A 13,899-nucleotide genomic window follows, 5' to 3' on the forward strand; every position below is an offset into this window, starting at 1 on the left:
GCTTTTGGAATTTTGCTGGACTTTCTGGTTTAGAAGTCCAGCCACGCCTCTACTTGCCCCTAGCTGTGCCCTTCTCTCCTGAGGCCCCGTTCACATCTCAAACGCGGATGGCCACGCATGCGGAACGCAACGCATGCGAACGCACGCCATCCGCGTTTGTGTGCGTTGCGTGGCTGATCCCATCACTGAAAAGTGAATGGGACAGCCATGCGTTTTTGCAAAAAATGCGTGCAGCATGCGTTCCCGGACCGCACAGGTCCGGAACGCATGCAGTGTGAACATCAGACATTGCACTCTATGCAATGTCTGATGTCGTGCGTGTCGGCCACCTGCACGCGTTTCCAAAACGCGGCTGGAAACGCGTGCAGTGTGAACAGGGCCTGACCAAGCTAGGCCTCAGCAACCAGGCAGCTGTAATTTGAGAAGAGGTGATAGTTGAGTAGTTTTGATGAGGTAAAGTTGCACAATATGCATTATTCTTACCTTTCTTTATTACCAGGTGACTTGAGGAAGGTAGTCAGATCTGACAATGACCTGAAACATAACTCGTTTATGGCTCAAGGCTGTAATCTAATACTGAGATGCATGTCTTCAGAATTGGCAAGCCAAATTTTGTCTATTTTTAAATTTTGGATAAAGGGCAAGCTTAGTACTGCTGTCTGCAGCAACAATACATAGGAAACCAACTCCCTTCCTATTTATATGACACCAAATGCTCCAATAGGAGTCCAAAATGGCAGCAAGGAAAAAAGTGAGCTACAGCAATAACATAACAGAGGGTTTACCTTCCCCTACTGTGAGTAGCTTGGAGGTATTTGTGACCATTTGGTAAGCATTCCTGGCTTCATTTTGTGCCAGAAGTTTGCTTGCTTTTATACCTTTACAGAGGATACGACTTCATTTGGCATCTACAATAAATATTAAAGGGGCCCATACACTCAGCCGATTTTCTGGCCGACCGATCGATCCCGATCGATCGATCGATTGATCGTTTGCAAATCGGTCGGCCAATCGCCGATCGATGGCCGATTTCGATCGATTTCGATGGATTTCCATCGAACTGGCAGGGTGGAAAATTTAGGTCGATCTGATGAGATTGCTTATCAGTTTGCATTGGCCTTAATGGAAATCTGATGGCAAAAAAATGCCATCAGATCGAATTTCAATAGATTTTAAACTGAAATCTATTGGAATTCTATCCTGGTAAAAAATGTTCTAAAAACGCATCAGATAGATCATCAGATGCATTTCTTATCTATCTGCTGCCAATCTGACGAGTGTATGGGCACCTTTAGAATTCCAAACTGCCATGTTGTGTTGGTATGCTTGCCTGAACATTAACTTTGTGTATCACTAAAGTGGGTGGCGCTGTTCACCTGCTGACTAAGAGCACCTGTCTCTTTAGGCCACCTTACATACGGTATGCAGAACCCACTTGTTAAGACTGGAAATACTTGTGGGAGAATGGAAATATTTGTTGCTGGGAGCATAGCAATAGTTATAGGTTGATTTTCAATGTACTTGAGAACTTATTTTCAAAGCTGAAATGGTCAGAGGTTAGGTGGTCAGCCTATGCTTGAGATGAATGTCAGCTTGAATATATACAATGTAATCTTCAGTTTGTCAGCGCTAAAGCTGCTGTCCAGGCTTAAAACATACCTGAAGCAAATTTTAAGGATAAAATTAGAAGCTTACCTCAATAATAGGATGCCTCTGGATAGTCCAGAGGCTTCTCCAGTCCTTTTACAGCCCATGGTTCCAGTGCTGGCTCCCTCTTAACATATTTTGTCTAGAGCTTGTTAAATTATGTTTCTTGTGGCTGTTTTCCTCTACACAAGTGGCTTTGCTGTACTGGGCATTCGCGGACTGTACCTGTGAATGTCCAATAAGAACACATTGGTATAAGGCTGGGACCATGGCCAGAAGAACAAGAGGTTTGGTGGGCTTGAGGATGTGGGTCCCATTCTTCTACACCAGGGCTTCCCATCCCTGTCAGCAAGTATCTCCAACAGTGCATGATTTGCGGAAAACCACAAACTTTCACAGGTGAGGAAATTAGTGTCTCAGCAGAGCTGACTGATAATTACCTCTGTGGATTTCCACAAAACATGCACTGTTGTTGGTACTTGAGGACATGGTTGGGACTTTTGTTTAGAGATGGTCCAAACGGTTCGCCGGAGCCCGGAGAACTTGTTCGTGTGAACTTAGCTGGTTCGAGTTCGCGGTGAACCGTGAACACTTAGCGAGATCGACCCGCCCCCTATACTATCATTGGGCTAAACTTTGACCCTCTACATCACAGGTAGCAGACACATGGCAGTTAATCGGGCTGCTCTCCCTCCTGGAGCCCCCCTTATAAATGGCAGCAGCGCCGGCCATGTTCTCTCTGTGTGCTGCTGTATTAGTGAGAGAAGGGAGAGACATTGGAGAGATAGGGAAAGCGATAGTTAGGAGGACTGTTAGCTTGCTCTTTGCTGATATTTGTTTATGAAAAGCCCCCCCAAAACAGCTCTTTTGAGAGCTAATGTTCTTCTGATGTGTGTGTGCCACTAACACTGCATATACAGCCCTGTCTGTTGCAGCTGGCCCTTGCTAATTGACTGTACTGTGCCAGGCCCAGCACATTCAGTGCATAACTTTCACTGCCTCTGTGTGACTGCACTTTGTATTATACAATACCACCACCAGTCAGTGCCTACCTTTTCCCTGCACCTGTGTGACTGCACAATTGTATTATAGCAGCAGTCAGTGCATATCTTTTCCCTGCACCTGTGTGACTGCACAATTGTATTATACCACCAGCAGCCGCTGCTGCCTGCCCCAAGACTAAATCAGTCCACACACAGCATCTCTGCCTGCAGGCCACTTGACTGCCTTCTCCACCACCACCAACAGGGTCCAGGACTCCAGGTGGTTTCCTGAATTTTTATGGCCGCAGCGGGTGCTACCAAACATAATAATAATTTTTCTGGTGCGTGTACATGCCTAATTTTTCTGGCTGCAACAACAAAACAAAAGGCATGTACAAGTGTCAATTCCCCTTCGTGATCGTTACCTTGACGCGGTGAAGGGGCTTGCAAATCACAATGAAGCAATGACCGGCTATATGAGTGTGTTGGGGGGCACACCTGACCCAAGATAATAAGGTCATTGCTTCATTGTGGACAGTTCTGTCATTGAGCAACCTCAGCCTGACCATATGGGCTTGAAAACCGCCATCGCTTGCACTCTCGCCATTGTGCACACCAGTCCAGCACGACCATCACTACACAAACAGCTGTTTACGGTGCGTTACACAGTGAGTTTGGTCTGTCATTGTGAAGCAATATACTACTTACACTAACTGCTGATCCATGTATATACACACAAGATGTTTTAAAGCACTTTAGGCTTGCAATTTAGGAATGCAATGTGATTTCTGCCCTTTAGGGATTATAACCCTGCTGTGCGTCAAATCTGTAATTTTCCCCGGGACTTTTGGCATGTATCCCATTCTGCCATGCCCCCCTCCAGGTGTTATACCCCTTGAAACCTCTTCTCCATCATTTTTGTGGCCAGAAACAGTGTTCGAGGATCGAGAACCGAAAATTGGAGATTCGTGCCATCTCTACTTTTGTTCACATGCCAGAATATGTTCATATTTCTGGTTCTTAATCGTGTGGAGTATCTGCTTTTTCAGGAGAAAACCGTACTGGTCCTTGTATTTTCCAATCTTCGGCCAAGGTTTCTGTGATGAGCATGCAAACAATTGTCTTTCTTCTGTTAGGCCTGGTGCACACCAAAAACCGCTAGCAGATCCGCAAAATGCTAGCAGATTTTGAAACGCTTTTTCTTATTTTTCTGTAGCGTTTCAGCTAGCGTTTTGCCGTTTTGTGAAGCGTTTTTGGTGTAGTAGATTTCATGTATTGTTACAGTAAAGGTGGCCATACACTGGCCCGATTCGCATCCGTTTCGACAGCAGATTCGATCCTGGGATCGAATCTGCTGCCAATCGTTCGCGCTAAACGCACCCGCCGATCCGATTTCCTCCCGAAATCGGATCGGTCCGTTGATCGCGCCGTGCAGGAAATTACCCTCGATCGCCCGCAGGTAGGGAGCGCGTCGCTAGCGGCGGCCGATCCGATCAGGTATACATTACCTGACGCTGGCTCCCGGGCGTCTTCTCCGCGCTGCACCTGCTCCATGCCGGCGCTTCCTGTCACTGCAGTGACCAGGAAGTTCAAATAGAGGGCGCTCTATTTGAACTTCCTGGTCACGGAGTGACACAGGAAGCTCCGGGATGGAGCGGGTGCAGCGTGGAGAAGATGCGGAGACGATGCCCGGGAGCCAGCGTCAGGTAATGTATGGGGGGGGGGGGGGGGACAGGCGGCAGCGGCGGCTCCACAGATTGTGATCGGTTTCAGGCTGAAATCGATTCACAATCTGTTTGCAGTAAAGGCAGCCATACGATCCCTCTCTGATCAGATTCGATCAGATAGGGATCTGTCAGCTGGTCGATCTAATGGCAAATCGACCAGTGTATGGCCACCTTAAAGCTGTTACTGAACAGCTACTGTAACAAAAAACGGCTGGCAAACCGCTTTGAAGTGCCGTTTTTCAGAGCGGTTTACGTTTTTCCTATACTTAACATTGAGGCAGAAACGCATCCGCAATCCAAAATCTGCAGCAGCCCGGGAGTATGCGTTTCTGCAAAACGCCTTCCGCTCTGGTGTGCACCAGCCCATTGAAATACATTATTTAAGCGGATCTGCACCCGCAAGCGGATCGCAAACCGCAGCAGAACCGCTCTGGTGTGCACTAGGCCTAACTGATCCCAGTAGGTTGTATATCTGTATAAATCACCAATGAGAGCAGGAGAATATTCCCTCTGAATATAGAACCTGTGTTTCAGGGCCAGGGTCCAGCAATGATCAGACCACAGTGGGAGAGTAGCGCATGCTCCCTTGAAGCCCCCATTGAAAAAGTGAAGGTACTCTATAGAAGAAATGTGATTTGTAGCTATCAAAGTGTCTTGTCACATCTCGGGAAGTTGCAGTTTCTGCACTTAAACATGCAAAATTAATTTTTACCTCTAGGAGCCTGTTCACACTGCAGGATCAAAAACTGATCCATCTAAATAGATACAGTTGAAATGAATTATCTTAGGCACTGCTTCGTTACTGGCAGGTTTCTGCTACAGTACAATTACGGTACATCTGTGTCAGTGGGCTTCCTGCCATGACATTTCCTTCCAAACTTCCTTCTACCAATGGCATTTCCTGGCATAAATCCTGCAGGGTGAATACTCATCAAGAATGATTTAACATTCTAGTTCTGCATCCTGGTTTAATGGATGGAAGTAGTGAAAACTTTAGTATCCATTAAAGAAAAGTATCCCCCCCCCCCCCCAGTTATCGATTATTAAAGATCTATTTTCCCTTTTTTTTCTAACCTAGTTTAAAAGACTGGCTAACTAGCAGTGCCAACACAAATCTGAGGTCTTTGGAAACATTCAATCAAGTGACATTGACCAACTATACAATTGAGCCATCCATTTAAAATTCCTGCTGTCACTTTGTTTTAGCTTTTTTTATTAGTTATTCGTTTTTTTTGTTATTTTTAATACTATGCTGTGTTTTACTAACTATGGTGGTAGGGTTAATATTTTTTTTTATTTTAATGTATTTTACATGCTGTTTTAATTTTTGGCTGCTAGATGTCCTCATGCTGTATACTGTGCACTGAATAGTACGCTGGAAGTAATGTGTATGTTTAGACCTTCATTTTGTGAATGCCACAGGCATCTTGCTGGTGTTGATCATTCAGTACAGGAACTTTGATCGACTTTATCCACTTAAGTACCAGCGGTCTCTGCTCCCGGACCAGAGACTGCTGGTACAATACCGGCGGAATCTCGACGAATCGCCGCAAATACCCACCACAACCGCCGCATGCCGGGATCCTCCTCACATCCACTCTGCCGTCTCTATGACGGCAGAGTCATGTGAGCCGGTCAGGAGCCGCTTTCATTAGCTCCTGACTGTGTCTATCAATGTAAGCCAATGGGAGTTGCTTACACTGATGGACACGGCCAGGAGCCAATGAAATCGGCTCCTGACCGGCTCACAGGGCCTTGACGTCATAGAAACAGGCAGAGCAAGTGAGCTGCGACTGGACACGGTGGGGATTCAGCGACAAAAACGGTGGATGCGCGCTGCGGCAGTGATTAAAATCTACACCCTGCCAGCCAGGTAACCACCAAAACGGCATAGAGTTCAATCACCTCGGTCCTTAAGTAGTTAAGAGCACATGTTCCCATTCATCCATCACGGACTGGTGGGGAGGGGGGGGGAGGGCGTGTGTGGGGAGCACAACAGTCACACATATCTACACTGGTCCTGGTCCGCAAGTGAAGCTTTCAAGGGTGTAGCTATTTGTGGCAAGGATCAAGTACCGGTTAATCAAATTACAGCTCATATAAAAGTTACTTTTTTCTAATGTAATACAATCAATAATGAAATGATAAACGAATGTCTGTTTGCAAAACAGCTCAGCTGGATGTCACAGTATGACTAGGGAAGGCCAATGATATACAAATAATTCATAGTTGATACAGGATTATACACATTTTGTATGAAAACGTATCCACCTTGAAAATGGACCAATCCACTCCTGCAATGGTGGAATTATAAACCTGCATCAACACAGAATTATTTGCATCTCATTGACCATCCCTACCAGGGACACAACTACTCACTGGGCTTTATTCTTACAGTAGAGCTGTAATTATATATAAAAGATTCCTGAGTGCAAGTACACATCAGTTATACAGTCACAATCAGATGTATACAGTCTCTCGTTATAGTAAACTGATATCGTAAACATTTAAGTATAGTAAACTACCTTTCCAGGTCCTGGCCAATCTCCATTATAAGTCTATGGGAGCATCGCCTGGTATAGTAAACCTGAATATAATTAAACTTCTGTTTATAGTAAACCTGTTCACCGAAGTCAGTGCATTTTTGTACGACGCCTACTCCAGGTACCTAAAAATTGTTCCGAGTCCCAACTCTACAGCCCTGGTTACAGTGCAGCTTCTGTTGGGGGAGGGCAGCAGAAGATACATTTTTGCTGCAGTGCTCCTTTAACGATGATCATCTGGTGATAATACATTCTGAGTCACTGATCAGGAATAAATGCAGATCAGGCATTTTGGCACTCCTATGTGTCATACCCATGCCAGGGGAGTGATTAACATTTCTCTAATCATTCACTAAGAGTTAACGGTCTCTTTCCTCTGAAGAGAAACCGCCTAAAAGGCCCATACATATGCTCCAGCAGGTATCAGGACTCTGTCCCTCAGGCGTCATTGCAGGGCTGACACTGGTACAAACACATAAGTAGCCTGAAGGCTAGTGACATGATCTGTTGCAATACGGGAGGGTGGGCCAACAGAGCGGCGTGGTTGTGACCATACTCGATGAAGGGAGAGGAGTGTGTGGGGAGGACAGAGCTCTTGGCCATCTCCTGGCTGAAACAATCTGCTAGGTGGATTGCTGGCCGTTAGGGGCTGCTGTACACACACTGGATTTTCGGAACAGGTGGTCGTTATGGGCCACCTTGGCACAACTTTATCTAGCGTGCACCGGCCTTAAGACAAAAAGTTAAATGCCCCCTCTTCTCTCCTTTTCACCTTAGTTCTATTGTATTTATGCCCGGCCTGGAAGCTGTTAAGACATTGTTACGATTTAAACTTTTTGTTTTGCCTGTTAAGCTACAGGTCTCTGAAGGACCCTCTTTGTTTAGCGTATAATTTTGTTGCAATAATAAATGGTGCATAAATGACTCCCGTCTGTCTTACCATTGTTATATTTTTTTAAATATTTTTTTCACAGGGGTGGTCCATCGTGGCTTGTTGCCAGCCTGACAAGGGCAGCTGTTGACCAGGTGCTGCAGAGTGACTTGACTGCATTTGTAGAAAGGAAAGGAGATGATGTGGAGGAATCGCAAGAAGACAGCAAAACTGAAGATCGTGAGTATAGCTTATTTACACACAAAACATGGCACCGCATTGATTTGCTTTACACGTTTATACAGCAGTTGATATTTCTAGTTTTCATTAAAATTATTACTAAGATGTGGAATGGAGCAGTTAACTTACCAGTACGGATTTTGGTGGAGCACCAGGAAGAAACATACGTAAGTGGGGTGTACACATTTTGCACTAAAAAGTTCTAGGTGGGATTTGAACCTTGGACTCTAGAGCAGCAAGGGAAGAAAGCTGACCACTTCTGTGTGTGTGTGTGTGTGTGGGGGGGGGGCTGTTCTAATTAGCAGCCACATTACTGTCAAATTTTGGAAACAGATTTGGGTGAGTATACTGCTAGGTACACACTTCGATTTTTCGTTCAATTCTCTTAGGTTTTCTTATCTATTTCCATTCACTTCTATGAGAAATCGACCAGAAAAACGATCGGAAATATCGGACATGACGGAATTTATCTATCAAACCGTCTATTTTCCAGAAAAAAACATGTACCTAGCATAAGGCATTTTAGTTTCAGGTGCTGCTCTCCCCTAGTTACGCCCCTGGTGTCCTCTCCAGAGAGTTATTTTTAAAAAATGGTGTAAAGGAAACCCAATAATCTCCTGCCCAGGGAGGCTGTCTTGTCCCTGGTTCTCCTCCTCTTACCTGTGAGATCCCTTCTCGCCTGGCGCAGCACTGGCGTGTTCAGTGACTGCATGAGCACACATTCATCAGACTCCAAACACAAACTGGTAAATGCATCAAAAACTTTTTCTAATGGAAAAGACGTTGATATGGCACTGAATACTGTCATCCTCTATAATAAAACCCCTGTGTCCCAGCGTCATGCTGTCTGTGTAGTGTTGTCCGTGCTTTTTGCTACTGCGCATGTGCGCAGCACGGACCCAGCCTCACAGAGACAGGAGGACGGGGCCAGGGAGCCGAGCGGGCGGCCGGGTGTGTGGTGTTTGTGCGGGCGGCCGGGTGTGTGGCAGGTCAGCGGGCAGCCAGGTGTGCGGCGGGTGCATGCTTGGGCGAGTGGTGCCCAGAAACAGACCTAGAGCCCATTTTTAAACGGCCTTAGGTCCGCTAGTAAGAATATCATTTCTTTTAAAGCAGCACACACAGAGAGATCGCTCTATAAGATTGTTTTGTAAATTCAGAGACTTGTTAAAGAGAATCTGTACTCTAAAATTTTTACAGCAAAAAGCATACCATTCTATTCATTATGTTCTCCTGGGCACCTCTGTGCTGTTTCTGCCACTCTCTGCTGCAAACCTGGCTTGTAATTTCCAGTTTTAGGCAGTGTTTACAAACAAACTAACCAGCTTGTGATAGGCTCACATAAGCAGAGTGTGTGAGTCATACAGAGCCTGCAGGGGGCCTGGAGGGGGTGTGTATAGCTTCTACCAACCACAAGCAGCCCTGCACATTCCACACATTCCAGCCTTAAGGCCCATACACACGTCTGATTTTTGCGAACGACTGGTCGTTTGAACGTCCAGACGTTCGCATGCCAAATCTGGCGTGTGTACAGACTGTCGTTCGTGTGATAAGACTGGTCCTGAGCGATGCGCCGGGCGGATCGCTCAAAACCAGTCTGATCACCCGAACGATAGTCTGTACACACGCCAGATTTGGCGTGCGAACGACTGAACGACGGGACGTTCAAACGACCCATCGTTCGCAAAAATCAGACGTGTGTATGGGCCTTTAGCCTGACTGTGCCGACTGAAGAAAACAGATTAGATCATATAACAGAGATAACACAGCCACTGTGCAATTAGGAAAGGCTGCAGTAAGCCAGAGCACATTAGAACAGGCAAAGGAACTTACAGGATAGAAGAACTAAGGCTGAAAATTTTGTTAGTCTCTTTAAACAGCTGGAGCGTGCAGTCCCTGAAGCGTGGGACACTTGTGCATGCTGCGTCTCTGACATTGGTCACATTCCTTGAAGTACAGCAAGTTTGAGATTTTACATTGTTTACAGCATATATTCTCTGTTTCAGTTTATGGTAACAATACCAGCATTGAGTTTATTTTGCCAGAGTTGCTGTTATTTTTAGGTCAATGAAATGTATATGTATCAGTCAATTTAAAATCACCTCCTGTGCATGTTAAGTGTCTTCATACAAATAAATTTGGTCCAAAGTTAACCAGTTTGTTGGTTGCAAGGGAGCATATTTTTGATCTGCTATGAATGGGAGATTATTGCAGACCGAGAAAAAATGTTTTAATGGCAAGGGATTAGAATTGGCTTGTATTTTTGGTGTTTGTTTTTTTGGGATATGTTTTATCTATGTTCAGTAAGGGCTTGAGCCCACTGACGCAGTTGTCAGCTTTTCAGCATCTGTAACATTGATGTGTAACTGAAAAATGGACACAACAGCGTCAGTGGGCTCAGATCTTCAAAGTTTTTAGTAGTCTTTGTGAATATTGTGGTGAAATGGTTTATTTTTCAACATTTTCACCAGTCTAATAAGGCGAAGAGGAAGTGAGTGATTAATGTCAAAATGGCTTTTAGGCGTTTCAGCAATCATCAGTTACATAGTTTAGTTGAAAAAAGACATCCGTCCATCAAGTCTAACCAGAAAACAAATAAAAATTATAAAATAAAGTTTGGACTGGATTTTTAGTTATGATTTAACCTTTTTCTGTTTTTAAGCTATCTATTGACTGTTGGGTCATTATTAATGAATATTCATGCAATGCTCAGTGTTGATAGTCCTCCCACCCCCTTATAGCTTTCCCTTGTAGCCTAGTGCCCCGCCCCATCACTTTCCCTAATAGCCTTGTGATCTCCCCCCTTCTTTGCTTATGGCACAGGTATCCGAACTCCAGGCCTAGAGGGCCAGACCCATGCCAGTGTTTAGGATGGACTGAGGAAGAGAGGAATGTGGTCTACCTGATGGACCACACCTTTCCTGATTCAGACCCATCAATTGATTTGAGCTGTACCTAAAATCTGAGGATCATGGCCCTCGAAGGACCTGTTTGACATCCCTGGCTTATGTATTCCCTGGTAGTGTAGTGCCCCACCCCTCTTTGCAGAGATGGGCAGCAGGAGCCGATGCATTAATCCTTTTTAGTGAAATGTTAAATAAAGGTTCTACCTAGAGTATATACTTTTTAAAGTTCATGGCTAATTATCACATTTTTGTGCATTCATATTGCAAAATGCCTTGCTTAAAGTTATTGTTTGGCTTGTTCTATCTTTGTAGTTCTCAACTCTGATGCCTTATTCAAACATTGCCTTACCTGCCTGCAAGATGTCTGCAATCAGTGGCAAAAGCAGTTGCCTTCTCCACCAGCTTCTGGGACCCCATTATATGTCTTTGCCCATGCAATCCGCAATACAAGGAGGAAAATGGAGGATCGTCATGTGACAATCTTAGATTTCAATCAGCTTTTTGGCTTTACGGTAAATCTGTACTGGCTGACTTCTTTGTAAGGTGTGTTTGTGTTCAGGGCACCTTTTCATCCTCAATAATAATTCTGTTGACCATCAAACACTGCTTTTAGAGAGGGATTTCTGGTGCCCTCTACATGGGTTGATATTCATGAGAAAGATGACTGGTCAGGTATAGCTTACAAAACTGGAACGTGTGAATATTAAACCAGAACTATAATTGGAACCTACAAACATCGAACGTGCTTTTCATCACTGTTGGTTTTTAGTAAGTCTATGTTAAGGATTAAAGAGAAAATTAATGTAAATGCAAGATCTTGTCGAATGGGTTTCTCTGTTGCACCTTTAACATGAATGAGCACATCCAGGCTGGACATGTGCCAGCAAGGTCCAATCATGCCCAGTAGAACATGTTCATGCATGTAGAAAAAAACCTTGTGTGAGTGGCGGACCTTACTCATTCATGCATGACCAGTTTGGATGCCCTCATCCATGGCCAGAAGATAGACGGACCCAGTGCTAGAACGATGGGCTCTGAGGGTCCAGGAAGTCTGGATTATCCAGAGGGTTTCAACTGCTGAGGTAAGTAGCAAACCTCCCCCTCCTTGCTAAAGATTTGCTTCAAATACTAGTTATGTGTAATTTCCCTTTTATGTGAAAGGTTTGACAATCAAATTGGCATTGTGAGAAATGGGGGAAAAGCACCACCTTTGACACAGGAGACCAGGGTTTAAATTTTGGCTGGAACCAGTACCTATCCAGTAAGGAGTCTCCTGGGCAAGACTCCATAACACTCCAAGGTGACCTACTGGATTTGCCTTCATTAGTCGCAGGTTTCAAGTGCTACAGGATAAGGGTCCTTTTACACTTAATGCGTTGGTATGCATTAGTACTCGTTGGTATGCGTTTTTCCATAGCAGTGCATTGTGAAGAAGCTTTCAGTTAAACGCGTATAGTGGGAACTGAGCCATAGCAAGACTGACATTACTTTGAAAATCGTTTTCTTTGAGTTTTAACTGAGAGCAGCTGTTTGTGTAAGAGACCTGCTCTGTTATAACGGAAAAAACAAACAAACTGATTTTCAAAAAATGTCCATGTTTTCCTATGGCTCAGTTCACACTATACGCATTTTAACTGAAAGCCTTTTCACAATGCACTGCTATGGAAAAAATGCATACTAACCGTACCAACGCATTAAGTGTAAAAGGGTCCTCAAAGTACAAGATAGATGTTAACATTTGTTTTGTACTGTAGTTGTAAGTTTGAGAAATTTCAGTGAAGTAATGTGGCCATTAGTCTACATGCAAAGTGCCAGATAAAAAAAAAAAAAAAAAAAAAAGGTTAAGTCTTTGGTGTGCACTTTTCTTGTGCTTTTTTGTTTGTTGTATGGTTTTTGAGCTGTTTTAGGCAAAGAGAGCTTTGAATATTCTAAACTAATAAATGGAATTAAACTGCACTCCTGTCACCATTAATCACCACCTTGTCACCAATCATAATATTGATCTACTATATATGGCTTGGTCCCATTATACCATCTTGTTTTGGATCCTCCGAGCACTGAAGAGGTTAAACACAAAACCGCAATGTTCCAATTCTGTATCTGATAAATGCTGTGCTCCCACAGGCACAGGTAGTGTACGGCCCCATTTCTCAGCTCAGTACAGTGTCTTCCACTTTCCACTTCTCCTCCAAAACAAGGTTTCCTCAAAATAGCCATGGGGGGAAAAAAAACTTGATGTGCCTCTCTGTATTAACAATTTGACCGTCCCCACACTGCACTCTGTGACCACAAATCTGCTTCCACAGTGAGACAGCAACACAAGATTTATTAACTCTCTCCAATGCCCATGTGTCCTCTTTCCGCTCACCACACATCTGTCCAGCATGTCAGCGCTAGTTCTCTCCAGCCTATCACCTTATGGCTATACTGTCTGTTCTAGGACTCTTCAGCATGCATTAATTCTGCTGCGCCGTTTCTGCCTTCAGCCGGCTCTCCTTTGCTACATCCTCACCCCCATGACAGGATGCTGTCAGCAGCCCTCACACTGACTCTGACCAGTCTCTTGCTCCGCCCAAGCATTTCCTCCAAGGACTCATGAGGGGCTGGAGAGCACACCTAAAGCATTGTTTTATAGTTTCCCATCTCAAACATTATCCCCTCCTTCCCCACCCCCTACATTAATCCTCCCAACAACATCAACAATAAATTACTTAGAGGAGCTGTCAGCCATACTATCTCCAAAAAAAACAACATAAATACTTGCTCTACTCACATAACATATGCATTGTACTGTCCACATTTTGATTTTAGTGATTTTTCTATAGTAAAAAAAAATCCTTCTTCGGAATAAATTACTTAGAGGAGCTGTCAGCCATACTATCTCCGAAAAAAACAACATAAATACTTGCTCTACTCACATAACATATGCATTGTACTGTCTACATTTTGATTTTAGTGATTTTTCTATAGTAAAAAAAAATCCTT

The 13,899-nt window shown here is 44.3% G+C and overlaps 1 protein-coding gene across 1 annotated transcript in view; it reads left to right on the forward strand.

Annotated features, from left to right (window-relative positions):
- PPM1F (protein phosphatase, Mg2+/Mn2+ dependent 1F) overlaps window positions 1-13,899 on the forward strand; it is a 59,825-nt gene that overhangs the window by 15,471 nt on the left and 30,455 nt on the right. Inside the window, exons 2-3 of the mRNA XM_068271570.1 lie at window positions 7,875-8,011; window positions 11,227-11,426. Of these exons, the coding sequence (XP_068127671.1) occupies window positions 7,875-8,011; window positions 11,227-11,426 (337 nt within the window). The remainder of the gene's footprint in view (window positions 1-7,874; window positions 8,012-11,226; window positions 11,427-13,899) is intronic.

Source organism: Hyperolius riggenbachi, chromosome 1, assembly GCF_040937935.1.
Source record: "Hyperolius riggenbachi isolate aHypRig1 chromosome 1, aHypRig1.pri, whole genome shotgun sequence".
Lineage (NCBI taxonomy): Eukaryota > Metazoa > Chordata > Amphibia > Anura > Hyperoliidae > Hyperolius > Hyperolius riggenbachi.